At 41.1% G+C, this 25,456-nt stretch overlaps 5 protein-coding genes across 5 annotated transcripts; 4 read left to right on the plus strand and 1 right to left on the minus strand.

Moving 5' to 3' along the window:
• Nucleotides 1-1,870: 1,870 nt before the first annotated feature.
• On the plus strand, nt 1,871-4,275 carry hrh2b (histamine receptor H2b). Its single transcript, XM_077740823.1, has 2 exons — nt 1,871-2,940; nt 3,467-4,275. The coding sequence occupies exons 1-2, from the start codon at nt 2,317-2,319 to the stop codon at nt 3,791-3,793; spliced, it is 951 nt and encodes a 316-aa protein (XP_077596949.1). The 5' UTR covers nt 1,871-2,316; the 3' UTR covers nt 3,794-4,275.
• Nucleotides 4,276-5,657: 1,382 nt separating this feature from the next.
• On the plus strand, nt 5,658-12,160 carry pitpnab (phosphatidylinositol transfer protein, alpha b). The gene is made up of 12 exons (XM_077739941.1): nt 5,658-5,885; nt 6,995-7,025; nt 7,837-7,982; nt 8,200-8,291; nt 8,836-8,843; nt 8,988-9,062; nt 9,265-9,348; nt 9,419-9,496; nt 9,569-9,679; nt 9,760-9,882; nt 9,949-10,033; nt 10,517-12,160. Exons 1-11 carry the CDS (start codon nt 5,869-5,871, stop codon nt 9,994-9,996), a joined length of 813 nt encoding a protein of 270 aa, XP_077596067.1. The 5' UTR covers nt 5,658-5,868; the 3' UTR covers nt 9,997-10,033; nt 10,517-12,160.
• Nucleotides 12,161-14,360: 2,200 nt separating this feature from the next.
• inpp5kb (inositol polyphosphate-5-phosphatase Kb) lies at nt 14,361-17,733 on the plus strand. The gene is made up of 11 exons (XM_077739939.1): nt 14,361-14,736; nt 15,109-15,391; nt 15,477-15,593; nt 15,659-15,834; nt 16,001-16,112; nt 16,170-16,279; nt 16,423-16,636; nt 16,704-16,841; nt 16,902-16,985; nt 17,059-17,163; nt 17,249-17,733. The coding sequence occupies exons 1-11, from the start codon at nt 14,504-14,506 to the stop codon at nt 17,315-17,317; spliced, it is 1,641 nt and encodes a 546-aa protein (XP_077596065.1). The 5' UTR covers nt 14,361-14,503; the 3' UTR covers nt 17,318-17,733.
• Nucleotides 17,734-17,869: 136 nt separating this feature from the next.
• Nucleotides 17,870-22,070, plus strand: nle1 (notchless homolog 1 (Drosophila)). The gene is made up of 13 exons (XM_077739942.1): nt 17,870-18,039; nt 18,488-18,631; nt 18,699-18,925; nt 18,993-19,072; nt 19,146-19,222; nt 19,314-19,411; nt 19,498-19,690; nt 19,762-19,897; nt 20,006-20,052; nt 20,189-20,391; nt 20,459-20,618; nt 21,027-21,097; nt 21,192-22,070. Exons 2-13 carry the CDS (start codon nt 18,497-18,499, stop codon nt 21,202-21,204), a joined length of 1,440 nt encoding a protein of 479 aa, XP_077596068.1. The 5' UTR covers nt 17,870-18,039; nt 18,488-18,496; the 3' UTR covers nt 21,205-22,070.
• LOC144212239 (tricarboxylate transport protein A, mitochondrial-like) lies at nt 21,379-24,920 on the minus strand. The gene is made up of 9 exons (XM_077739940.1): nt 24,610-24,920; nt 23,915-24,022; nt 23,751-23,850; nt 23,477-23,615; nt 23,328-23,412; nt 23,157-23,261; nt 22,694-22,809; nt 22,563-22,636; nt 21,379-22,324 (listed from the first exon to the last, which is right to left on the minus strand). Exons 1-9 carry the CDS (start codon nt 24,788-24,790, stop codon nt 22,210-22,212), a joined length of 1,023 nt encoding a protein of 340 aa, XP_077596066.1. The 5' UTR covers nt 24,791-24,920; the 3' UTR covers nt 21,379-22,209.
• Between the last annotated feature and the right edge of the window lie 536 nt (nt 24,921-25,456).

The raw sequence follows: 25,456 nt of genomic DNA on the forward strand, positions 1-25,456 counted from the left end.
AACAAGAAAATATGCACTACTTATTTTATAAATGTTATTTTTCATGTGATTATTTTGCGAAAAACAAACAAACCCATTATAAAGTAGTTATTTTTGGTCATTTAAAACACTTAATCCTCATTATAGGTCACAATATTACTACCTAACACAATATTTTACATTCATTTATTGGCCCCTCCACTCAAAATGCGCATTCCAAATAGAAATCCAGTTTTTATGGGAAAAATACAGTACAAAAATACACATTTTCATGATGAAAATGCACATACTTGTTTTTCTGTTTTTTTTCCCCCCTGAATGTTTGTTAATTATTAAAGAGAGACACAATGTAGTGCAGCTTAAAAAGGGCTTCCAGCAAAATGTCTCTGTCAATCATTCTCATCATAATAGCTTGTGAAAGTCTGCGGTCATTTTGGACCACTCTGCTACCATAATTGCAGATATACTACTTAAAAACATCAAAATTTCCCCTAAAATCTTTTTGTTTTCTACTACAGTGAACAATGCTCCAAAACAGGACAAGATGTGAAAAACTGTTCCACCTGCCAAAAGACTGCTTGCGTCATCTACAGGTTTGCCTTCCCTTCGCGGTAACTCCTCCATTTTATTTTGTGGTGATGATATGTTTTAATATATTTAGCGTGGAGTATGACTTCAGACAACAGGAGAGAATCTTCTTGGAGGTTCTTAATGGACACTCACCTGGAGGACAAAATAGGAACAATATTCCACAATTGAGTGTAGCTTTGCTCAAGAAAACTCTGAAGAAGTCCAAGAAAAAAGGCAAAAAACTCTGCAGGGTTCTAATCAGGTGGTTGCCGGGCAGACTCAAACAGGTTTAGAAGTTTTAATGTTTCATTTGCTACCATTGACGGTGTTAGGCGTCCAATCCTAGTGGACATTTTTTCCTAAAATGCAAAGTCCACATATGTGGATGTTGAGGCTCTTTTTGGGGTCAGATTTTGGGTATTTTTTTTGTTGTTGCCCTTTTTCATAAACTAAAATATTACTCCTAAAAAAACAATTTTACTCTTTTACCTGAAATAGATTTTGTACTTAAATTAGCTTATAATATTAATGACATACATTTATTAGTATGCATGTGTAAAGTGGAAATTACTAAATATAAATGTATATAATATTTACTAATCTTGTTTACCATAACATCATTTGTGAAAATTCAGATACAGAAAACTGTATTTTTTGACACTGTATGCTTGCATGTCACTGTTATATTCTCTACTTTAACTTTTTTTCTATTTTGTGAACCAAAAAATGGTTACAAATAGCCATTTATTCCTCTTTTTTGGGTCTGGCGTGTTTGCAAACGCAACTAATGAGTGTTTTTGACACAAAAGCTCAGTGGCAGTGTTGCCTGGGGACAAGAAAGTATGCAAGTATGGAGGCTAGTTGGGCTTTGCCGTCACTCCTCCATCCTCAAAATCCTCTCCAGAGAGGCTTTGGAAGCGTAATGGTAGTCATCAAACCTCTCCTGGACGACGTTCGTTAGTCCCAAACACGATCGTGCAAGATGATTGACAGTCAACACAGCTTAGAGACTCCTTTTAATTATTCTTGTTATTGCCAGAGACAACAATATTAATAACTCTTAATCACTGTTTTACATGAAATATTTTCATTTGAACTAATCCCAATATTTGGCTAGCCCACTTATTGTATCTAAATGGTCTCATCTAAATGAAATATCTAAATTAGATGGATGAATTATGACAAGATTTGCCATTTTAGTCCATGTTTTTCTTAGTTTTGGATTTTAATGGAAAGTAGTGTTTCAGATAAAATTAATTTGTGAAATTATTATTATTATTAGTATTAGTAGTTCTATGAATAGTTTTATGGACATTTTATGTCCAAAGAACAGCATCCACTCAGTACTCGCTTATGTCCAGCAGGTAGAAGAAGTGAATCATATGAGTCATTCTTTCCTACTCACATTAATTCCGCTTGGACCAAAAGGTCAACATGTCTTTTTGACCCTTTAAAACAGACTTTAATCATTTATTTTTGCATCTAGTAAAGGTATAACTTGAGAAAAACAGCCACTTGCCCAAACTTGGGCTGGGAGGCCAATACAAAGCAGGTTACTTTTCCAAAAACTTTATTTTTCCCAAAAGTATTGCGGTCCATCAACATTGAGCCAGTTTTCCCATCCTTTTGGGTGCACCCTTACAATATATTGCATTTTTGGTAACTTTTTGACCTCCTTAGTTAAGAAAATGCCAGTTTTTGTGAAGTATTTTCCATTTTCTAACCTTCCAAGCAAGAACGACTTTGTTTGAGCGATTCTACGCAGGCATGACGATCTTCACGGCTCTCCACTGGCTGATCCTTCTCACCTTCATCGTCCTGACCGTGGGCGGGAACGCAATGGTCTGCCTGGCCGTGGTCCTCAGTCGCCAACTTAGACGCAAGTCCAACTGCTTCGTGGTGTCCCTGGCGGTGACGGATCTCCTCCTGGGCCTCCTGGTGCTTCCCCTTTCCGCTACTCTGGAGTTACGCCGCTGGAAATGGCCCCTAGGGGGCAAGGCCTGCAACATCTACATCTCCTCGGACGTCATGCTGTGCGCCGCCTCCATCCTCAGCCTGTTGGCCATCAGCGTGGACCGCTACCTGGCCATCTCGGCGCCACTGCGTTACCCGTCCAGGGTGACCGCCCCGAGGGCGGCTGGGGCCGTGGCGGCAATCTGGGGCGTCTCGCTGGCCGTGTCCTTCCTCCCCATCCACTTGGGATGGAACACGGCGGACTACAGGGTGCAGCATTCGGATTGGCACGTGGGCCAGGAGCACCGGGAAGGACGCTACTGCCAGTTTGAGTGGAATAACAACTACATTATCTTGTACGTCTCGTGCTCTTTTTACCTTCCTCTACTCGTCATGTGTGGAATGTACTTGTGTATCTTCAGAGTGGCACGCCAGCAGGTAAGAAGAGCAGATTTATTCACTTTTAATTCATATTGTTTAGGATTAAAATCATTATTTTGGATGATTTAGATTGATAGATTTATACAAGCTTTGTGTAGTCCCAATTGGACATCTAACATTGTCAATAAGAAGGGCATTGGTTAACTATTGTTACATTTGAAGTCAGTAAATTTAATCAATACTTGTTGTTTTTAACATTATTTAATCATAAAAAAATGTAAAATAATTTGTGGTTAAAATATAGGACAAATATGTTAATACTGTGGCCTACTTGAGTCAAAATAGGAGCTTATTTTGTGTATATGTAGTTGACCAAAAAGAGTCACTAAAAAACTAAATCAATAAAATCAACACTTATGTTTTTAGCCCCTATAAATGAATAGTAAAATTATGTCAAAATGAAAAAATAATAATAATAAATACATGTTAATATTGTACCCTACATGACACAAAATGTGAACTTATTTTAATATAAGTGTGTCTGTGAATATATACTATGATTAACTTGTCATTCATTTCACAGGTTCAACGAATCCGCGCCGCCACGCCATCTTTTGCCCGTCTGGCATCTTCGGCGGCCACGGCCAAAGAGCACAAAGCTACCATGAGCCTGGCTGCCGTGCTGGGTGCTTTTATCATCTGTTGGTTCCCCTATTTCACCTTCTTCACCCGAACGGGAATCGAGGAACATATGAATCCCCCGACTAGACTTCAATCGTTCCTCCTGTGGTTGGGTTATTTTAATTCTGCCCTGAACCCTATCCTTTACCCGGCCTTGAACAGGGACTTTCGAAAGGCCTACGCAAAACTGCTTTCCTGCAGAGGATCGCCATGCAGAACATTGATTTAATATCTAAGTACATTTGACCAAAAGACTGGCGACCAAACATCCGGTTACGCTTAAATGCACTTTAAGCTGAGTGGGAGTTGAGCTGTTGTACTTTAATACTTGTTTTTTGTCATTTTGAATCACAGGGGCAGTCAATTCCACACCGACATGTTCCCTGAAGAAATAGCAATTAATGAATAACTGAATTTGTTTTTTCCGAGCAGACGATTGGCGGATGTAAGCAGCTTAATGTTTCAAACTTTGCTCTTTTCTTCCCTAAATTGTCTGAAAGGATGTAAATGGATGACAAGGTGCTTTGCTGCACTTATTCAAATGCAAGAAAGTAAGAACTATTGAAAGAAGGCTTAAACAAATATGGTTTAAGATGTATTTTTCTTATTCATCCCGCTACTAAATGACTGAATACTTCAATACTTCAAGTACTACAATGTATGCTAGAAAATGGATATGACATGTTGAATAAAGTTGCATTTATTAGTAAATTCAACTAAATATTGGATTGTTCCTAATTTGGGAAATTGCCATTGGTGGGATTGAATTTATGATTGGCATCAATTTGTGTCTGTGTACTCAAACCCCGTGTTTTTTTTGTGTAGGGAATTATGTTGCGATTCCCTCTCAAGTTTATTTCTTTGTTTAGTTTTTGTACAGTTTTAGTTTGTAAGAACTTTCTGTTAGTGTTTTTGTTTTAGTAGTCATGTTTTAGTTGTCTGATTCCGACTTTTGGGTCAATGAGGCATTCATAACAGACACTGAGGCGAGAGTTTTCATCAATTGCTTTCTCCATTCATGTATTTAAGGGCAAAGCTGCGGATGAGGCTGGCGTTGGGATGCAGATGCGCTCTAAATATGGCAGCGGCGTCGGCTCGCTCTTACGTAATGGCCGACTCTCCCGAACACGTGGGCACGTTTTCAGAATTTTGGATTAAAAGGACCTGAGACACTCGGAGGAGACATCTGGAGGTCTTTGACCTGATGGAAACCACAACCTTGTTTCTGAACCATCTATGTCAATATGTATTTGATATATACTGTGGATTTTTTTGTGTCATTGTATAGTTTTCATCATCTATTTGACTTTATTTTGATCTAATATTTTCATATATTTCTTTTTGTAGCTGTGTGGAGGGCACAAGATCCCACAAAGCCCAGTGCAGGTGACGTCCCGTGTTGCTGCAGTCGGATAGGCGGGATCTGTCATGACGCCGACCCAATCGTGACGTCAGTCAGCCTGACATGACGCCAACGTCAAATTCTTAAAGGTATATTCACCATTCTTTCATAAGTGAGTTGCCAGTTTGCTTAACCTTTAAACCAGGGGTGCTTACACCTTTTTTTTTTTGCTCCAAGATCAAGGAGCAAACCTCGCGGAGGTTCCACTGGGTCAACAGGTCACGACCAACAAAGGGCGCCAAATTGAATCATACTTGCGGCAAGTCAAGTCAAATCAAAAGCCTTTATATTCCTCATACACGGCTGTGCTCCACAAAGTGCATTTCCCCCCCAAAAAACAACATAAATAGTAATATAAAAGTATCAAAAGTCACATGGTGGCTAGGTCAAAGGTCAATTCTAAAACATTGCACCATCTAAGATATTGCACATATCTTACATAGTGCAGTATTTTAGAATTAACTTAGCCGGCATGTGACTTTGTATACTTTTATATTACAAAAAGGCACTTTTTTACATGTCTACGTCACACTTTGTCCCAAAAAAATGGTCCCTTGCCCTTATAAGAGTTAACAGTTCTCTGAATGGCTTCCATTTAATCCCAACACCCCCCCTTTTGAATGAGTTGAATGGACTCGCCCGTCATCACCCCCCCTCTCCTCCCTTCTCCTCCCCTCATCTCTCTTCTCCTCTCTTCTCCTCTCTTCTCCCCTCCCCTCCCATGCACGGCGTCGCTCTTCCGCAGCAGGCCGCGCACAGGAAGGAAGTCATCTTGCACGGCAGCAGCCAGTCGCCGTCTCGTGCAGCTAGAATGACATAGCGAGCCGACCGTAGAAAAAGGACAAACCGGGGCCTCGACGCATTTATCTGGCAACCCAATCCACGCATCCACTCGGCCAACGATGCTCATCAAAGAATTGTGAGTAGTAGCCCGTTTATGTGAATAACGCGCGACATTGAGGATGCGAGGATGGGGGGGGGGGGGGGTGGATGTCATATTTCCACCGCATGAAGCGCGGGAGATGCTGAAGGCTTTTTTTTTTGCATCATCGTCATCCTCACGTGCCGTCGTGCCCTTCACAGATGGAAGGAAATGCGGAGAAGAGTAGAGCGGCTTTTTGCGTGTATTTGTATTTCTCCTCCATGTTCTTGATGGATGTTGAAGGTGAAACCCTAGCGAGGACACTCTGGAGGAATGTGTGCAGAGATGGCGGGGATGATAGGATTTTTTTTTTTATGAGGGCCTTGTCAGGAATGGAAGATTTGGAGGGTTTTTTTGAGGCCTGGTGACAAGGACAAGGCCGTCTCGTCATATTTAGTACAGGCTAGTGTATTATTTATTTTATTTTATGGCGTGATCGCATTGATTTGATGTGTCGGTGGCCCCGCTAGACGTCCAATCCGGTTTAAGTGAGAGCGAATGAACGCTGGATTGGACGTCTACTCGTGGTAAAGTGACGTAGAAGCAGTGAATGAACTGATTGGACGTTTGCGAGTGACAAACTCATTTCATTTTTGCAGCAGAAGGACGATTAGACGCCACGTGATGGGACATTTATCATTTTTAATGTTATTAATATTTGAAAAATCTGTATTTTTCTCACATTTTGAAACCACACGACATTTTTCGGCAAATACAAACATAATTATGCTTATTGTGACCAACAATTTGGGTCATATAATCCACAATCACGTTATATATGAACACTACAGGCCTAAATTATTTTCCTACTTTAAATTGGTTTAGATTGGATGTCAATCACTGTGAATGACAACCAATGAGCTGCAATTAAGATCATCGACGATTTAGTTGTGTTGGGATCGTCCCGTGACCAGCAGCTGTGTCATTTTGAGGTCGAGCCACAGATTAGGACACGAAAGGCGGGATTATGTCAAACTGGGCGACCGGTTTGGGTGCTTGCTTTCACTATTTGGACTGTGAGTTATCTCTTTTAAAGTGCTTGACTCAACTAAGTGTCGTCCTTTGCCATGTTTTTGTATTAATGCTCTTTTTTTTTTTGTTCGCAGTCGGGTGATTCTTCCTATCTCTGTGGAGGAGGTGAGTTGCATATTAGGATTATTTTAGATTAGATTATATGGGGAGTAGTTCTAGGAATTTTGTACTGAGTCAGATTTTAAGTATTGTGCATTCTTTCAATATTAATAAGTAGTTGACTTGGTTTCATTCCAAACATTCACTTCTATTTGACGTTAAATAATAATGCTCGTCTTCAATCGAACTGCTTTAAAAAGTCTCTGATGGCTCGTAAAAGTACATCCCAATTTCTTTTCGTGCCAACATAAAAATGAGCATAGAAGAGCAGGTAGATTTTTAAATTGCAACTTTCCTCCATTCTGGATCTTTGCTTTTATTTAAAAAAAAACATGTACAAATATGTAATATAAATCTTTTCCCAGGAGGCAAAAAATACAACAAATTGTAAAAAAAATTACAAAAAATAGGGGGAAAATAGAAATTATCTCAAGTGCCTGAAGTCAGTTGGGATAGGCTCCAGCACCCCCGCGGAAAATGAATATAAAATAAGATGTCTGTATAGTAGTTGTGTTAATTTGGCAATGGACATTGTTGTTTTTAAACCACTGCCCGTCAATTTAATATGAATATTAAATCCAACATAGTCCTCTGTCCCATGTGGTCTCAAGACCTGGTCCCGTCGAGGGTCCAGATTTACGCACGCGGTGGATTAGATGTGATTAAGAAAGAAAGGCCACCATTGTTGGTGGATCAGCAATTGTACATAGTGGGGATGAAGGGAGGGGGGCTTGTTGTGGGGATAAAAGCATGAGAAAATAATACATAATCAATCTTAAAAAAAGAAGCCACGTTAGACTTTTGTCTCCCTCGGCAGTACCAAGTGGGCCAGCTGTACTCGGTGGCCGAAGCCAGCAAGAACGAAACGGGTGGCGGCGAAGGCGTGGAAGTGCTGAAAAATGAGCCCTATGAGAAAGATGGCGAGAAGGGCCAATACACGCACAAAATCTACCACTTGCAGAGGTGAGATTATTCACGCTAATCCCCAGCGCCTTTCACACCGACTGTAAGAACATTGGGATTATTGCAGGAATATAATTGTTTGAAAACTGGTTGAAATGTAGCCACTAAATCAGGAGAAAGGACATTTTTGCAGGAACTGGCAGCAAACACACAACTGTACTGTCATGAAATGTTACTTTTTAATAATTTATTGTATCAAATATTCTCTTTTTTGCAGTAAAGTGCCGTCCTTTGTCAGAATGTTAGCTCCTGCTTCGGCTCTCAACATCCACGAGAAAGCCTGGAACGCGTACCCGTATTGTCGCACAGGTAACACGCAGTTATTTTGACAAAAAAAAAACATATTTCACAGTCGTGAAACATACAAAATACATAATGTTAGGATGTTTTTACCATTTTACCTAACTTCACTTGTTTTTCATTCGCAAAATAGCATTTTTTCTCCAGCACACTCTATTTAACATTACCCTTATGTTATGCCACCTCATAATTGCTGCATCCATCCATAGTACATAAATCACATAAAATATTAATGTTATGACTCTTATTACATCATTTAAAGACTTTTTTGAAACTATAATGAGTTTAACCTTATGATTTTTGTTCTCATTTCTTAAAAAAACTGGTAATATTCTTTCTATCTGTGACCTTAAAATGCCATAGAATACTGTATAACATGAGCCTGGTTTTATGCTACCCTGATGGAGGTCCTGAATAATTTACTGGATCACCTGATGCTTGCAATCGCACAACAACTACAGCAATATTCTGCATATTGTCAAATGTTGTCTTCCCTCAAGTCTGTTTATTTTTCCTGTCTTTTTCATTGGCTGCCTTCGTCCACCCTGCACAGTCATCACTGTAAGTACAACGTAAAGGTCCTCTTAAAACACCGTTTTGAGAGAATGTGAGGACTGACAGGAGACATTTGATCTCCTAGAGACAGCGACGGTAGTCAGGCCGCGTGACAGTGTTTTGTTGTGTTTTTTTTTCACCGTTTCACAGAATGAATACATGAAGGAGAACTTCCTGATCAAAATCGAGACGTGGCACAAACCCGACCTTGGACGCCAGGACAATGTAACCACACAAAGTGTTGAATTTTGATGATTTAGGACAATTATTGTGTAGATTTTTTGTTTAAAACTTGGAAATTCAAGTGAAATACGCCGAGATGAAAGTTCTCCTAACTTAATATAAATATATAAAATTATTTTTTTGAGTAAAGCTTTTTTTAAGATGATCTTTGCATTTTCTAAAAAATATTGTTGGACTACTTTAGGTGCATGGCTTGGATGCAGAAACCTGGAAGAAGGTGGACGTCGTCTACATTGACATCGCCGATAGAACCCAAGTCGAGCCCAAGGTCCGAGAAACTAATTTGCAATAGGCCAACATTGAAAGACACTAATGTTTTATATGGGTTGTCTCCACAGGACTACAAAGCAGAGGAGGACCCTTGCAGGTACAAGTCAACCAAGACGGGACGAGGCCCACTTGGACCGGACTGGCGGGTATGGGTCACTCTCACATCACCTTGTTTTCCCTCAGCCAATGAGCTTACATTGTTTCAATATGTTATGCAGAAGGAGCTTCCCAACAAGAAAGACTGCCCACACATGTGTGCCTACAAACTGGTCACCGTCAAGTTCAAGTGGTGGGGCTTGCAGAGCAAAGTGGAGAGCTTCATCCAGAAGGTCAGCGTCATCCATGTTTGGGTCCTCCCCGACCGACCGCCACTCACTTTCCCCGATATTTAATTTTTTCTGCCCCGCAGCAAGAGAAACGCCTGTTCACCAACTTCCACCGTCAGTTGTTCTGCTGGATCGACAAGTGGATCGACTTGAACATGGAGGACATCCGCAGCATGGAGGAGGAGACGCGCAAGGAACTAGATGAGGTCAGGGAGGAAGGTGGGATGGAGCGAGTGGAATTTGCTCAGTGGCTGTGTTTCCTCCACTTGTAGATGCGAGTTAAGGATCCCGTCAAGGGAATGGTGGCCATTGAGGACTGAGGTCGACACTGAGACGGTGAATGCTGCTGATCATCAGGTAATTTTGCATGCTTTTTTACCTCGGTAGTTCGCACGTTTGACTGCAGAGTGCAGGTTAGAATCTGGACCGTGCCCACTACTATTTAAAAAATGTGGTAATATATATCAATAAAATGAAAAACAAAATGATGTTACTAGTAGGTAAACTAAGTAAATACCCTAAGAACACTCTAAAGTTTAATTTCTTGCATGATATTAATCTCTATTAATGGCAATATTGATTTTTTAACAGTACAAATATTGCCAGCATTTTAGCCTAGTAAATGTAACTTTTTCTAGTATGTAATGTATGCAAATGTGTTTTAAAGTACTACATTTTCACGACTATAAGGCCCACTTAAAAGTCTTACATTTTCTCCAAAATAGACTTACAATGCAGTGCGCCTTATATATGGAAAAAATTATAATGTGTCATTCATTGAGCGTGCGCCTTATAGTCTTGAAAATACTGTATATAGAATATATTTTTAATGTTTTTCAGACCCGACTACCCAAACACCAGCCAATTCACGTCGTCCTCCCTCCCGTGTCAACCCGCACAACACCCGAGTTCCTCGTCCAACCCCGACCACAATTTCCCCCGGCTCAGATTTGCCCACTTTTCAGGTAGTCGAACCCTCCCTCGTCTCTCTTTGTCCGTCCTCACGCCCCACTTTGGTTCCACTTTGGTTGACCAGCGTCTGGTAGAAAATCAATAAGTCCGTTTACTCATTGGTTCATTTCCCCAAAACCACAGAGAGAGAAATTCATCTCTGCCATTTAGGATTTAATGAATGGATTCCAATGTTGTTCACATGCCGGGTGGGTGGTTCACGGGGCCTCGTTATTGTATCCAATAATGCAGTATTTATATACTGTACATATACATATACATACATATATATAGATATATAATGACAGGGTTTTTAAAATGATTTTATCAGTAATTATGTGGGTTTACTTTCTCCTCACCAGTTGCTCATGTTTTACTTTTTCTTTGCATTTTTTTTTCTTTCCTTAAATGTGTCTGTTTTGGTCGATTTTTTTTATTTTTAGCTTTTTTTTTTTTGCCCTGGCAATATTCTGCTGCTTTGTGACATTTTGTGTGTTGCGTTCGTTTGTGTGTGTGCGGGTGTGATCTTGTCATTTTTCCCTCCCCCCCTCCAGTGAAGAAAAAAAACATAATCTACATGAAATTAATTCAAGTCTTGATGTCCGTTTTCACAGAAAAGCACAGTTTGGTACTTGTTAATGTCAGTCTTGGCAAAACTTTGACGGCAATGGCCGTCTAATCCGTTTGTATCCACCTTCAAAATCTGAACGTTTCCTTTCCTAAATGGTTTGGTCAACTTGTAAGTGAATTTCAATCCAGTTTTCACTGTGGAATGTCTTGAAAAGGTACCAAAGAAATACTTTTAACAAGGCTAGATGTCCAATCATGGCTTTTTTGCAGGCTTCTGCTATGAATGAATTAGTAGACGTCCAATCCATTGGACGTTCCCAGTCCAAATGAATTGGACGCCTATTGCCATCAATGGCAGCAAATTAGTAAACAGATTTTTGTCACGGATGTCAATTTCTCAAAGTACAATCCCTGTAAAAATGGTATTGTATTTAAAAACTAGACATCAGTTTATCGCCATCTCTCCAGTGGATAAACAATCTTATCCAGTGTTAGCAATAACTGCCATGACCACTAAAAGAGGCCCCAAAATTTTCTTTTTATTGCTAGAATTATTAAAACATGTACTAATTTGAATATAGGGTTCATAAGACTGTGACGGTCAAAATGATACTTACCATGAATATGAAAGAATGCATTTCTTCATGTCCATGCCAGGTTTCATGAACTGCCACATTCGTCATTACCAAGCGCGATATTGACAGTGTGTGCATGAGCGTACATGCATGCGTTTGTGTGGCGTTCAGTGACGTGACGACGTTGTCCACGTTTGTGCAAAAATGTCCAAGCGAGACGCTCTTTTGGTTCCATGTGAAGATTTTTTTGACAAATCACTCAAAAACGAGAAGGAAAGAAACAAAAACAAGTTGACCGTCAACTCTCCAGAACATTGAAGCCATCTTCAGACCTCCACCAAGGATTGTACTGTACTGTACTGTACTGTACTGTATTCCCCCCCCCCCACCCCACAAAAAAAGGACCACTTTGCAGGACTGTATGGAAAAAAAACACAAAAAAAGATGCATTTATTTATTTTTTTTTGTTTTAAATGTTGTCGTAGTACTGTTGTCAAACGTTACTAAGAGGGAAGTCACCCAGAATGAACAATTCCCATTTAAAGGCCAGACTGGTTATCAACAAATAGATTTTTTCTTCTTCCTCTGACGACTATCTCACTCGTGTGTGTGTGTGTGTAAGCTTGCCCTCTTTTTGCTTTTTCTTGATCTTTTCTTGTGGATTTGTGCCTTTTTTTTTGGGTTGTCATCTTAATCTTCCAAGAACACAAAACGTACATTGGAACATGAATTGAAGAAATGAATAAAAACAGAACAAGAGGAAGAAAAAATAAGTCAATTTTTGTGTGAATATAAGATTCAAATATGGAAATATGTCACAATATGACACAAATACACGTACGTGTACACATTGCACACTAATAGCAAAATTAATCAGGCTTTAGTGGGTAAAGATTAGGTCAAATCCTGATTACGGGGACATTTTTGACAAGTTCATGACCTCAAGTACAAGGCTTATATTTGACAAAGTTTACATTTATAGCCTACGTACTAAGAAATGACCCAATTGGGCCAAAATTCACGATACACTAGCTTTTGAAGAAGGAAAGTCGGCCTGATTTATTAATCCATGATGTCTTTTTTTTTCAAGATGCCACTTGCTGTTGTTGTTAATCATGTGTACACTTGACTTTTTCCCCATGTTTCTCACTATAACTTGTTTTTTTTAGGCCATATTGCCCAAAACAGAAAAAGATGGAGATTTTCTGTCTAAAAATGCATGTGTCATGTTGACTGGACACATTTGTTGATTGAGGAATGACGTAATGCTTCTCAAAGAACCTGCATCATAAGCTTGATCCCACTTTTAAGTCCCCCTACGCAGCAGTGGTGGGTTACTGTTGTCGTTAGCAGCAGGGGTGGCGATAACAGCCAGGCCAAAAACTCCAACGACGGGAGTGTCAGCGGGAAAAGCCCTCCAGAGTCCGGACTCCCCTTTGGAGATCTTCATCATCTGTGCGCAGGGAGTCTGCAGATTCTTCCAGGGGCCAGACTACGACAGCGCAGAAAAAGGTAGTGCAACAAAAATGTTGTTTTTGTTTTAGTACAGAAGATCTATCAAAATATTTGGTATGCATTTGTGCAAGCATTGAATTTGTGTTGTCATTTAAGGAAAATTTTAAGCATCTGTGGACTTCAGGTGTCAAATATAATTACTTTTTTTATTAGTAATGATTAGATTTAATTCAAGAAATAATGATTGGATAAAAAATCATTAAAAGAATGGATTGAATTGATAAAAATATCGATTTGTACTCCCATAATAACGTTTTTAATTGTGATTGACACTGATGGACAAACAATTCATTTTTATTCATTCATTTTTCATGTATAACTTTCCAAGTTGATGAATAACATAAAAATGCATTGATACAACATCCATAAAAATATCTTAATTTTTTAAAGACAAATTCAATTGATATTCACTGCATTTTCATGTTTTTAATGTAAATTTTAAATAAGAGAATAGTAGTTGCCTACCATTGAGAGAGATCTATGTCCAACTCATTTAAACTGTGAGGACTGGCTTTTGCTGACTATGTGTAGCTTTGACTGTTGCCGTGGTGACCTTCACAGAGGTCAAGTAGTATGATTATTATTTTTTTTTTGAGCAGAGGACGACATGAGTGCTGCCAAGTTCCCAAGCGGAGGACGAGACAAGTGCAGGTGAGCTCACGTGAAGCCTCTTTTTCTCAACTGCACTAAGAGGCTTTTTGAGGCCAGTTTGCGCAATAAAACTTTCATTCTTCACCTCTTTCATCCACTTATGAACACTTACTTGGCTTAAGTCGGCCCTTGTGACTCGGTTAAGACCGTGGAGTAAACTTAGAGGAAATTTTGAGTTTCTGATGTGAAAATAGATGGAAAAATGGCAACCAGATTTAACAACAGGTGTCATAGAAACAGATATATGTAAACATATTGAATCTCTTTGAAAGTGGTGTACACCGGCCATTGTAGAGCCAGAAGAATGCAGGCATGCAGTCGGAGTGAACACAAGTGGGACAAGGCCAAAAGAAGCCTAATGCCATTGTCCCCTCATTAGTGAGCAGCCCGTGATTGCAGAACGGTGGCCTCCCGGCTAACCCGCTTATTAAAGCGGCCTCCCTCCACATTCCTGCCTCAAATCTCCCTATCCAAATCCACACCGACGCTTTTATTACAAACGCAAGCTACCGTGGTGACGCTTTTTTAGGAGCGGACCCTTTTGAGGACGACGGAAAGTCGCTTGATGGATTTGCCGTTGGGTGGTGGGAGGTCGCGCTCGGACAGTGCGGCGAGCGGCGCTTCGGTGGCGTCGTCGTCGGCGTCGTCCAGGATGCTTTTACGCCAGAGGTTGGCTCAGCTTTTGAGCCGTATCGACGATATGAGTTCGGAAGATGAGGCCGATCAGGAGATGTCGCGCACGCTGGATGATGCTTTTGAACTTTGTTCGCGATTTGCACCGCCCACCCACACTTTCAGGTCTACCCGTGCTTTGTTTATATACAAACTTCAATGAGTTTTTTATTCAATGCTTAAATTTCAATCAAATATTTGCATGGTTGTTATGGTCAGGGGAAAAAACTCCTGAATGCAAAGTTTTGGACTGATTCAAAAATATTAGGGTTGCATAAATTTGGGAATGCAAATATGAAATTGGTTTGAAAATGCATGGGAAAAGAATTTGAAAAGGATGTGATAGGGATGTATAACCAGATCAATATGAAATCTATTTGAAACCAGATGCAATGTAAATAGATGTGAATATGAATTAGCAACACATTAGGAATGGCAGAATCAAAGAATGTGTCACCCAATTTAAATCCATATTTCATTTCCCACATCCCTTGACAGGCTGCACATGGTGACGTGGAACGTTGCCACGGCCGAACCTCCCGATGATGTCATCTCGCTGTTACACCTCGACGTGCAGCCTCCCACTGACATCTACGTTATCGGGTGCGAAACCGATGTAGACCAAATTGAAAATGGATTCAAAACGGATTTAAAAATGCTGTCACATAACAGTCTCCAGGAAGTATGCGCCACGCCAGTCCGCTTCATCTCCGACTTAATCGCGGACGATTCGTGGAGTCACCTTTTCATGGACACATTGGCCCCCCGTGGCTTTGTCAAGGTGACCAATCCCATCTGTTTACATAGTACCCATTTTCAGATCAGTTCCACATTTGCCTGCATATTTTCCCTTTCATCCATTACAGGTGGCATCAGTGCGGATGCAAGGTTTGCTGTTGTTGCTATTTTCCAAACAGTCGCACCTGCCTTATATTCGAGATATCCACAGCACGTACACCCGCACTGGGATCTTTGGATACTGGGTAAGGACTCGGAATCTAATGGAAGTGAAATTAAGGTGCTGATTTTCTTCTTTCATTATCGCCAGGGGAACAAAGGTGCGGTATCGATACGCTTCTCCTTCTACGGCCACAAGGTGTGTTTTCTCAATTGCCACTTGGCGGCGCATATGAGCCACGCCTTGCAGCGTGTCGATGAGTTCGAGCACATCTTGGAGACGCAGGAGTTTGACACGGATGATGCACGTCGAGTGCTGGACCACAAGTTAGTAAGAAAGGCAAAAGTATTTGTTGAGTTTTTGTTGGGAAAGATATCCTATTTTGGGCACTTTTTAGTCAAAATGGCAGTGTGCAATTTGTCATGGCTCCTCTGCAAACTTTGGTCATGTATTCTGAATCCAAGAACCCAAAAATAATGCAAATATTACCAGGCTGGTGTTCTGGTTTGGCGACTTAAACTTCCGCATTGCCGACCACGGCCTGCATTTCATGCGCTCATCCATCGGTGATGGACGTCTTAACCTTCTTTGGAGCAAGGACCAGGTGACACACCCACATAAATACACAAAATACATACTGAGATACTTCTCATTCCTGTAGCTCCTAACCATGAAGAAGAAGGAGGCATTCCTGCAGGAATTTGAGGAAGGTCCATTAAATTTCAAGCCTACCTACAAGTTCAACAAGAACTCTGAGACCTACGACCTGGGGTAATACAACCACACAGCATCATAGTTTTTGCACATTTTGCACTTTTTGGTACTGCCCCTAACAATGCATGGTGGATGTCTCCATGGCAACCCCCAAAAAACTCACAATTTCCAATACTTTTCTTTTGGATTACGTCACGCAGCGGCAAGAAACGGAAGCCAGCCTGGACCGACCGTATCCTATGGCGCCTGAAACCCAAAAACACGCCATCAGAGGACGACGACGACAAGGTGTCCACATCCACGGTTGATGGCCTAGATGAGTACCCCTTGGTGGTGACCCAGGATAAATATACCAGTGATATGAGCTACAGAGTCAGCGACCATAAGCCTGTATTGGCGACCTTTAGTCTAGAGGTAAGCCACGATTGGTCATTTCACATTTAGCACTTTTTCCATCTTTTTGCTTTTTTTGTGGACGCAGCTGAGGAAACACTTTGACGCTCCGCTGGTCAACGTATCGCCCGAGGGCGTCTGGAGCGCCGACCACGACGCCCTCCTCAACTACACCGTCCGGGAGGACTTTCTATCCTCGACCTGGGATTGGATTGGCCTGTATAAGGTGCCATGTTTGTTTTGATGCAGGTAATAAGTACTTGAATGCATTGTTGGTCAATTACAGGTCGGCTTTAAGAGTTCGAGCGACTACGAGACTTTTGTGTGGGTTCGAGAGAACGAGCTTCCGGAGATTGACGAAGACATTCAGGTTTGACCCGTTAGAATTTTATAAAGATGCTTGGTGGAGAGGTCAGATGAGATTAAAATTGAGACATCTTTAGATTTCTGTGGATAAGGATGACATCCCACTGCTTGGCGGACAGTACGTCTTGGGGTACTACAGTACCAACATGCAGAGCATCATTGGTCTCAGTGTCAGTTTTACGGTGAATACAGTCCACTTTTCATATTTTCATGATATTTGACTCATGTTATTAGTACATAATGGGTTGTTTTTGGTCCATCTTGTAGATTTTGGAGTCAAAACGTGCTGTCATGGAAGGTCTGATGCCAGAGAACGTCAATGGGCACACCAAATAAAATAAAAAATAAATATTCTTGTAAGGTTCCAAGTTGATCTGAGATCAAAGCACTGTTACATCACTTATTTGATGCAATGCCTTATTATTTGATTATGAAGATAATAACTATGTAGTATTCTAAAAAAAAATAAAAGATGACAAGACAATTTCTTTATATTTTCAACATGAATTAGTAAATGTTTTTCTTTTCCTGTGTGCAGTTTTAGTTCAATTGTGTCATTTAAATTGAAACGGGGCAAATGAGTGGTATAAAATTAAATCCTGGTATATTTAACAAACTAATATTGTAATTTGTGGTTGCTAGGAGACAAGGATGGGTAAAATGGTACATGAGCCTTGTCAATGGTAATGCTGGAAATCATGTTGGCTCTATTATTTGTGGATGTTAAATTAAATAAAACGTCCAAAAATCGATCTTGTTGTCGTTATTGTCAACAATTTCATGGAATCAATGTCATTTTAGACGGAATTTATTGTTAAAAAGAATTCGTTATCTTAACAGAGATGTTACAACTTTAAGAGTTTGCCTGTTTCCGCATTCCACCTCCCCTTTTCCGGTAATTCGCAAAGGCATGAACACTACTTTTGCAACATCTCTGAATTGTTGTACACACGTGTGGACTTTTAACACGACGCCAACTCGTCTGAACGGGGATCTAAAAACGCATCTTTAAACGCTGAAGGGATCTAAACCATATTCCTGCTGAGGCGTAAGCAAATGTAAGTTTAATGTACCCGTAAAGGCTATTTTGTCAAATCTGTAGGCCAAAATAATGTTCCGATGGCTCAGGACTAGCCGGAGAGCTAACGTGACAGGCTTGTTAATACCCACTGGCTTCCTCGTGTTATTGTCAAGAACTCCGATCTATGACCTCTATAAATGTCTTCTATAATGCACAATAAGGCTTATATATGATGTTTTGACATGCATCCGTTTTTATGTATTTATCTGTGATTCTCTACTTTATCAAAGCACGTGATGCTAAATTATTGACTTTTCCCATTTCTTGCAAGGCTGCAAAAAACCAAAATCAAAAGCCTTTATTGCCATCATACACAGCTGCGTAAAACGAAATGCTACTGTTGTTTGCCCTGAACGCGATTTGAATCACAACTAAGAATGCAACAATCCGATCTCGATCATTCTGTCGTTTTTTATTCCATGAAGTCTCTGAAGATGAATGAGGAAGTGGAGCGAATGCTGATCCAGTTCCAGGATGAAAAAGGGGAGTTCCTGGGATCCTCTTTTGATGTTCCAGTTGACATCACTCCACAGAAACTGCAACTTGTCTGCAATGTATTGCTGCAGAAGGTACATCAACACACAAGTTGAATGATGCAGACGATTAGACAGATCTAAATAAATAGATGTTACACAGGGGGAGGATGAAGAAGTGCCTCTGGCATTCTTCGCCGGTGGCGAGACGGAGATCGTGTCCAGTCTGGGGGCATCCGCCAAAGAGCTGGCATGGGAGACGGAAAAGGTCATGCCCATAGTCTACCAACCACAGGCTGTTTTCCGGGTGAGAGCTGTCACCCGCTGCACCAGTTCGCTGATGGGCCACACCGAACCTGTCATCTCCGCTGCTTTTAGTCCCACTGGAAAGTAAGAAAGTCCTTTTTAGACTGAATCATAACAATGAAAACCGTGGATAATTTTTGGGTGTTTTTAGATATTTGGCCAGTGGTTCCGGTGACACTACCGTGCGTTTTTGGGACTTGATGACGGAAACACCACATCACACCGCTAAAGGTAAGTTTGGGAATTTATGACGTGCTCCATTAATATTGGAAATTTATGCTGAATTTTTCTCAATGTGGAATAGGACATTCTCATTGGGTTCTAAGTATCGTCTGGTCGCCTGATGGCAAGAAGCTTGCATCGGGGTGCAAAAATAGTCAGGTGATTTGATTACGCTCACAACCACTCATACAATTCTATAGATATATATATTTATATATGTATTTGTGTATTTTTTGTAATCTCTTTGTAGATTTGTCTGTGGAATCCAGTGACAGGTACACAAATTGGGAAAACCCTAACCGGACACACAAAGTGGATCACATGCCTTTGCTGGGAACCGCTTCATCTGTAAGTTTTTGTGCACTCCATTTTCTAGGCCTTGGTGATAAATTGTTTTAAAAAATAAATTGTTTAACCACTTCTCCTTTCACCAGCAACGGAGAATGTCGCTTCCTCGCCAGCAGCTCCAAAGACGGTTCAGTTCGCATCTGGGACGTGGTTCTGGGTCGCTGTGACAAGATTCTAACCAGCCACACGCAGTCGGTCACCTGCGTCAAGTGGGGCGGTGACGGGCTGCTGTACACGTCATCGCAGGACCGGACGGTCAAAGTGTGGCGGGCAAAGGACGTGAGTTTTGCCGCTGGGTATGAACAACTTGTAAGAACAAGCAAGAATGATTGACAGTTGTTGTCTTTTAGGGTGTCCAGTGCAGGACGCTACAGGGCCACGCCCACTGGGTCAACACACTGGCTCTCAACACCGACTACGTGCTGAGAACCGGAGCCTTCGAACCGGCCGATGCCACCGTTAATCCACAGGACCTCACGGGTTCAGGTATGAATGAAAAAAATAAAATGACGCTTGCCACATGTAATCATACCCAAAAAATGTCCGCTAGTATCTTGAAATGTGAGGGTAAATGTCTGAACTGTCTCATCCTAGTGGAGGAACTGAAGAGCAAAGCCTTGAAGAGATACAATAATGTTCGGGTAGGTATGCTCATTTTTTTATTTTACTGTAAAGGGGCTATTTATATTCCTGCTTAGCTTACACATACACAACAACATGGATATATTGTCACAATCTTAGCTCTGAATGTTCACAAGTTGACGTTCATTTCCACAGGGTTCCAATCCCGAGCGCTTGGTGTCAGGCTCAGACGACTTCACCTTATTCCTGTGGAATCCCGCCGAGGATAAGAAGCCACTGGCCCGCATGACCGGTCACAGTGCCCTGGTCAACCAGGTCCTCTTCTCCCCCGACACGCGACTCCTGGCTTCGGGCTCTTTCGACAAATCTATCAAAATATGGGACGGTCGGACCGGGAAGTGAGTGATATCGCAGTGCTCTGCACCACAGAGACTTTTACTAAAAAAAATGATCTCCCGCCACCAGGTACTTGATATCCCTCCGAGGTCACGTGGGCTCCGTCTATCAGGTAGCCTGGTCGGCAGACAGCAGGCTGCTTGTGAGCGGCAGTAGCGATAGCACGCTCAAAGTGTGGGATGTCAAGAGTGGAAAGCTCAAGATAGATCTTCCCGGCCATGCTGATGAGGTGAGGGAAAGAAAGCTCATCGGCCTAAAAAAAGGCCTTCTCCTCCAATGTGGTTGTTAAGGGCACTGGCTTAACTAGCACCATGGACAGCGCCAGATTTCTAATTAATTGCGATGGTACTGACAAATGAGCATTTGCAGACATTCCTTCCAGTCTAAATAAGATGGTTGCCTATTCTATTCTATCGCAGGTAATAAGTTAAATATAAAATTAAAATAATAACCAAACATTTGAGTAATATTGGAGGTCATCATTTTGAATTATGAATGTGTTTTTTGACATTTTCATGTCATTTTTTCATTTTTTTTTCTTTTTAAACACATTTTTACGTGTTTATTGTAACTATTAATTTCACATTATTAAGAGGTTATGCTTCTGTGGGAAAGCTGACCATTTTCTCACATACAGGTCTTTGCTGTGGACTGGAGTCCTGATGGTCAGCGAGTAGTCAGTGGTGGCAAAGACAAATGTCTCAGAATGTAGGTCAAATGTCCAGCATACCATTTCCATCTTTTTATTTTATTTTATTATTTTTTTTAATCAACCATTTGGCCTTTTTGGCTGTCTTTACAGATGGAGAAGATAGATGGTGCCATCACTGCAATCTCCATTACCTTCTCATTGGGAGCTGATGGAAAGGTGCTTCATCGTCACTTTAACTTTAAAGTTGCTTTCAAGTATTTTCAATTAGATTCACTTACATAATTTTCATCCTCAAAATCAATAGCCAACAATTCCCACAAATAAACACCCAAAAATATTTTGTTTTTGGCACCAGCAATATTTATTATACCATGAAAACCTTTTTGGTGCCCTCTTTTTTCTTATAATAAGTCAAAACGTTCACCAAGTTTAGGCACACAGTCTAACACGCACACATACAACAATGGAAACAACGTTACCATGACAATTAGGGGCTCATGTTTGTAGTCTGACAAGAAAATGAAGATGGAGGTGGGTTTTGAAGGCTTCAGCTGTGCAAGGCAGTTTGGTTTTAAATACTCATTTGCTTCTGCAATGCCATTGCCAGACGTTATGCGTTCAAATGGATTGGTCGACTACTCATATGTCAAAACAACCGAAATGTTAGCAACAATTGTAATAGCTTAACTTAGCTTGTGCTTCCTGAAAATCCCCCTTTTGAAAAGCAGCATCAAATTCACAGTGACAAAACGTGGAGAGAAAAAAATTGTCCTCTTAACAAAGAACAATGTGTCTAGACTATGCATGTGTAAAATGGTGCAACCATTTTATCTATCATGTCTTAACTCAGAATGTGTTTGTGCTTCACATAACATGTGATTTATAGAAAGTACAAATGTGCTAGGTCCATTTGCAGCCATTGAAGGGTATTCAAATGTATCGGGTGTTTTTACAGCCAAGTTACTGTTTGTATGAAATAAATCTGACGGACACTCCGTAGATGAGAAAACCCTTACAATGAACCACAAACTGTTTGGTGACTCCATTTAGTTGCTGTTTATGATTCTCCCCATTCCTTCTTTTTTGTCACTTCACTTTGTTCTAGTGCTGAAAAGTCTTCTAAAAGCATCATGTCCAAGTGTCTTTAGTGGAATTGTGTGGAATTCTCCTACTGGGTCTTCCACACATTGTTCAGTAGCTTGACCACCTCCTCGTAGATGACAAAAACAATAGCTACGTCCAAGCATACGCGGCCCAGTCTGGGAACTGTTCCCTTGTAGAACCTTTCAAGACACGTAATGGCAAGAAATGAGTTTGACTGGACGTTTGGTAGCCGGTCAAATGAACTTAGATATTAAACAGTACGTAGATATTAAACAGTACTTGGATATTAAACAGTACTTAGATATTAAACAGTACTTAGATATTAAACAGCACTTAGATATTAAACAGCACTTAGATATGAAACAGTACTAGTACTAATAGTAATAGTTGCTGAGAGAAAGAAGTATGGTAACTCACGCTTGTGGTCCTTCCTGCTTGAGGATCTGGAAGGCGCAGTCTACAGTGTTTTTATAGCGATGGGCATCTAGACCCTTTAAAAGTATGTTTGTTAGACACAATTTAAAATGTTGATAATTGTGGGAACTAACCTGCATCCGGGTTTTGACCACATCCAGAGGCGTGTTGCCAAAAACACTGGCGGCTCCCGCCGTGGCTCCAAACATAGCAGTGACAATTGGATGCATTTCTTTTCTAGGATCGTCACCTTAGAGGCAAAAAACCAAAATATTTGTTCAAATATGCACATGACTGATGGTGTTCACATGCAAGAACATGCAAACTCCACACAGGATGACTAACCTGGGATCGAACCCGAGACTCCAAAACAGCCAAATTATATTCTGGTAAGTATTGTTGAATGTTTTTATTTAGCAGAATTAACATTTCTATTTACCCTAATATTCACATGAGCATCTATAAAGATATTAGCATTATTAAAAGGAAGGAAAAGTAGGTTAGGTCCTTAGCAGGTGAGTTAAGTTAATGTAAGTCTTGTTTTATACAGTTTATTGTGTTAATTGCAACAATACTATCATTTTGTGAGCTTCTTACCTTTGTACCAATTGCGTAGTGCGTTCATCACGTAAAACCGAATGGCCTGATTGGTCCCCTGTTTAAGCACGGTCGCCGTCAGTCCTTGATAGGTCCCTCGGACACCTGGGGCAGCAGGTAAAATCAGTTGAAGCTAACAGTTGTCATCCATCCTTGGCTTAGGTATCCTACCTTGCTCTCTGATGATCTCACTGACGCCATGGAAGAAACCACGGTACCTGGGCCTCATGGAACACTGGTCGTGGATCAACTTGACCTTTGGGGAAAGACCATGTGACAAGTGACAAATACGTGGCCCTGTTTGATGCTATGTCACCCACCTTGAGAGTCTCCATGGGGCAGACTATGACGATAGCCTCGGCGATGCCGGCCCCCAAGCCGCATAAAAGGCTGCGGGTGTTATCCAGACGACCCGTGGCGTCACGCATTGGATTGCTGAGGATTTCAAAAGTGCCAAATCTGAAAAAAGGTGAGTTAAAAAGTGAGTTTTACAACTTATTTTTTCTTATCTTTGTATCAATCCAAATTTAGTCTTGCCTAGGTATCAGATTGAATATGACATTTCTAAGGGGGGGTAACCAGAGTTCATCTAACCTGACAGCCGACTTGGGGATGGAGCCGTAGAGAAGTGAGCTGAGTCCTCGGTACAGGCCTCGGAGACCGTGATCCTGCACGGTCAGTTTAACGCAGTCCCCTGATAAACAAGGTGGACGTTAAAATGTGCATGGGTGAAAAGCGGGTAACTGGGTGTGACCTACCGATGCCCCGGTAGCGTGGCGGGTTGGCTCGCTCGTCCAACTGCAGCTGAGTCTTAACGTACTCTGTCGGGAAGGTGATGCAAATCTCGATCCCGCCTGCTATTCCACCTAAGGGAGAGTTTAGGGAATTGACATCATTTTACATGGATTCATTTATTTACATTTTTCTAGGATTTCTTTTGGTGTGTCGACACAGTATCCAGAATTTTGGTTCAGAGAAATTTGCAGTCTTTATGTTGACATTTTCCCCTTATCTGCTTAGTAACTGGAACTAAAGCTATATTTTATTTGCATTGGGGCTAGTTTGTTCAATGATGAGGATTGTTTTAGCCCATGTTTTCAATAAATATGGAGTCTTAATAACTCCAGATGTGTATTGCATTTTTAGATTGGATTAGGTGAATAAATCCTCACTGAAATCCTAGGCACCAAATTAACTGTGAAATTTTATATGCTAGATCAAAGCCTTCATTTCATCCCTCTTCCTTTCATCGACGCGTATATGGCAACATTTATTGTACAAGGAAGGATCAGGAGAGAGAATTAGTAAACGCTATGCTACATGAGCATCAGTGCTGAAGTGTCTGGCTGACCCAGTTCGCCTTAACAGGCTCCAGCTTTGTGCACACTGAGTCGATGTCATCGGCTAAGAAATCAAGTATTAAAAGCTAAAAACCCCGAAAAAATGAGCCGACCTGCAAGGATGGCCTTCCCGGGATGGGTGATCTTTCTACCCCCGATCGCTGCAGCCGCCGCGAGGCTCCTAGTCCCGGACAAGCGCTCCATTCTCGGATGCGTCGAGGCGGGCCAAGCCCTCCGCCGCCTACCGCCGATGTCGCTGTCCTCACCCGCGATTGAGAGCTCATCGAGCGGCATAGTGGCGAGGAGGCTCCCCTGCGCTATTAAAAACAACAACAAGACAGGCCAGACAATAATGTGTTGGGGGAGAAGAGAGTGTCAGTATGCAAGGCAGTGGGTCAGACGGACGCACCATGCCATTGGTTAGAGTGGGGGTGCTTAGTAGTGACGTGAACTGGCCACGGTGTTTTGGACCAATGAGGAAGAGGAGGATGCTGAATTTTTATAATATATACGCTCGTTTGACAAGCAGCAACAGACAGCATGAAGTCTGACAATATAGTATTTCAAAATGGGATGAGAATGTGCAGTTGTGGTCTAGTTTTATTGGTTATACTGCATATACTTAGGACCTTTTATATGGGGAAATGAGTTGTGAATATTTTGGGGTTTCTTCACTAATAATTTAAAGTATAAACATAGGTGCATCATGTCAAACATGACAAACATTGAAAGAAAAACAGGTTTTTATTAGTACTTATGATGCATTTTGTTGCAGTAGCTACGACCAAGGATTGCGTAGCCCGTCAAACTGGAAACACTTTGTCTGCAGGAAGAAACAAAATACATAAATGCAATTTGTCTGCATTATTTTATGCCATCAACTGTGATAAACAACCAACCCTAACGTTGTACAATCCTCCCCATAACAATAGCCTGTCTCCATCAATTCTGGAGGCCAAA

Source organism: Stigmatopora nigra, chromosome 19, assembly GCF_051989575.1.
Source record: "Stigmatopora nigra isolate UIUO_SnigA chromosome 19, RoL_Snig_1.1, whole genome shotgun sequence".
In the NCBI taxonomy this organism is placed as follows: domain Eukaryota; kingdom Metazoa; phylum Chordata; class Actinopteri; order Syngnathiformes; family Syngnathidae; genus Stigmatopora; species Stigmatopora nigra.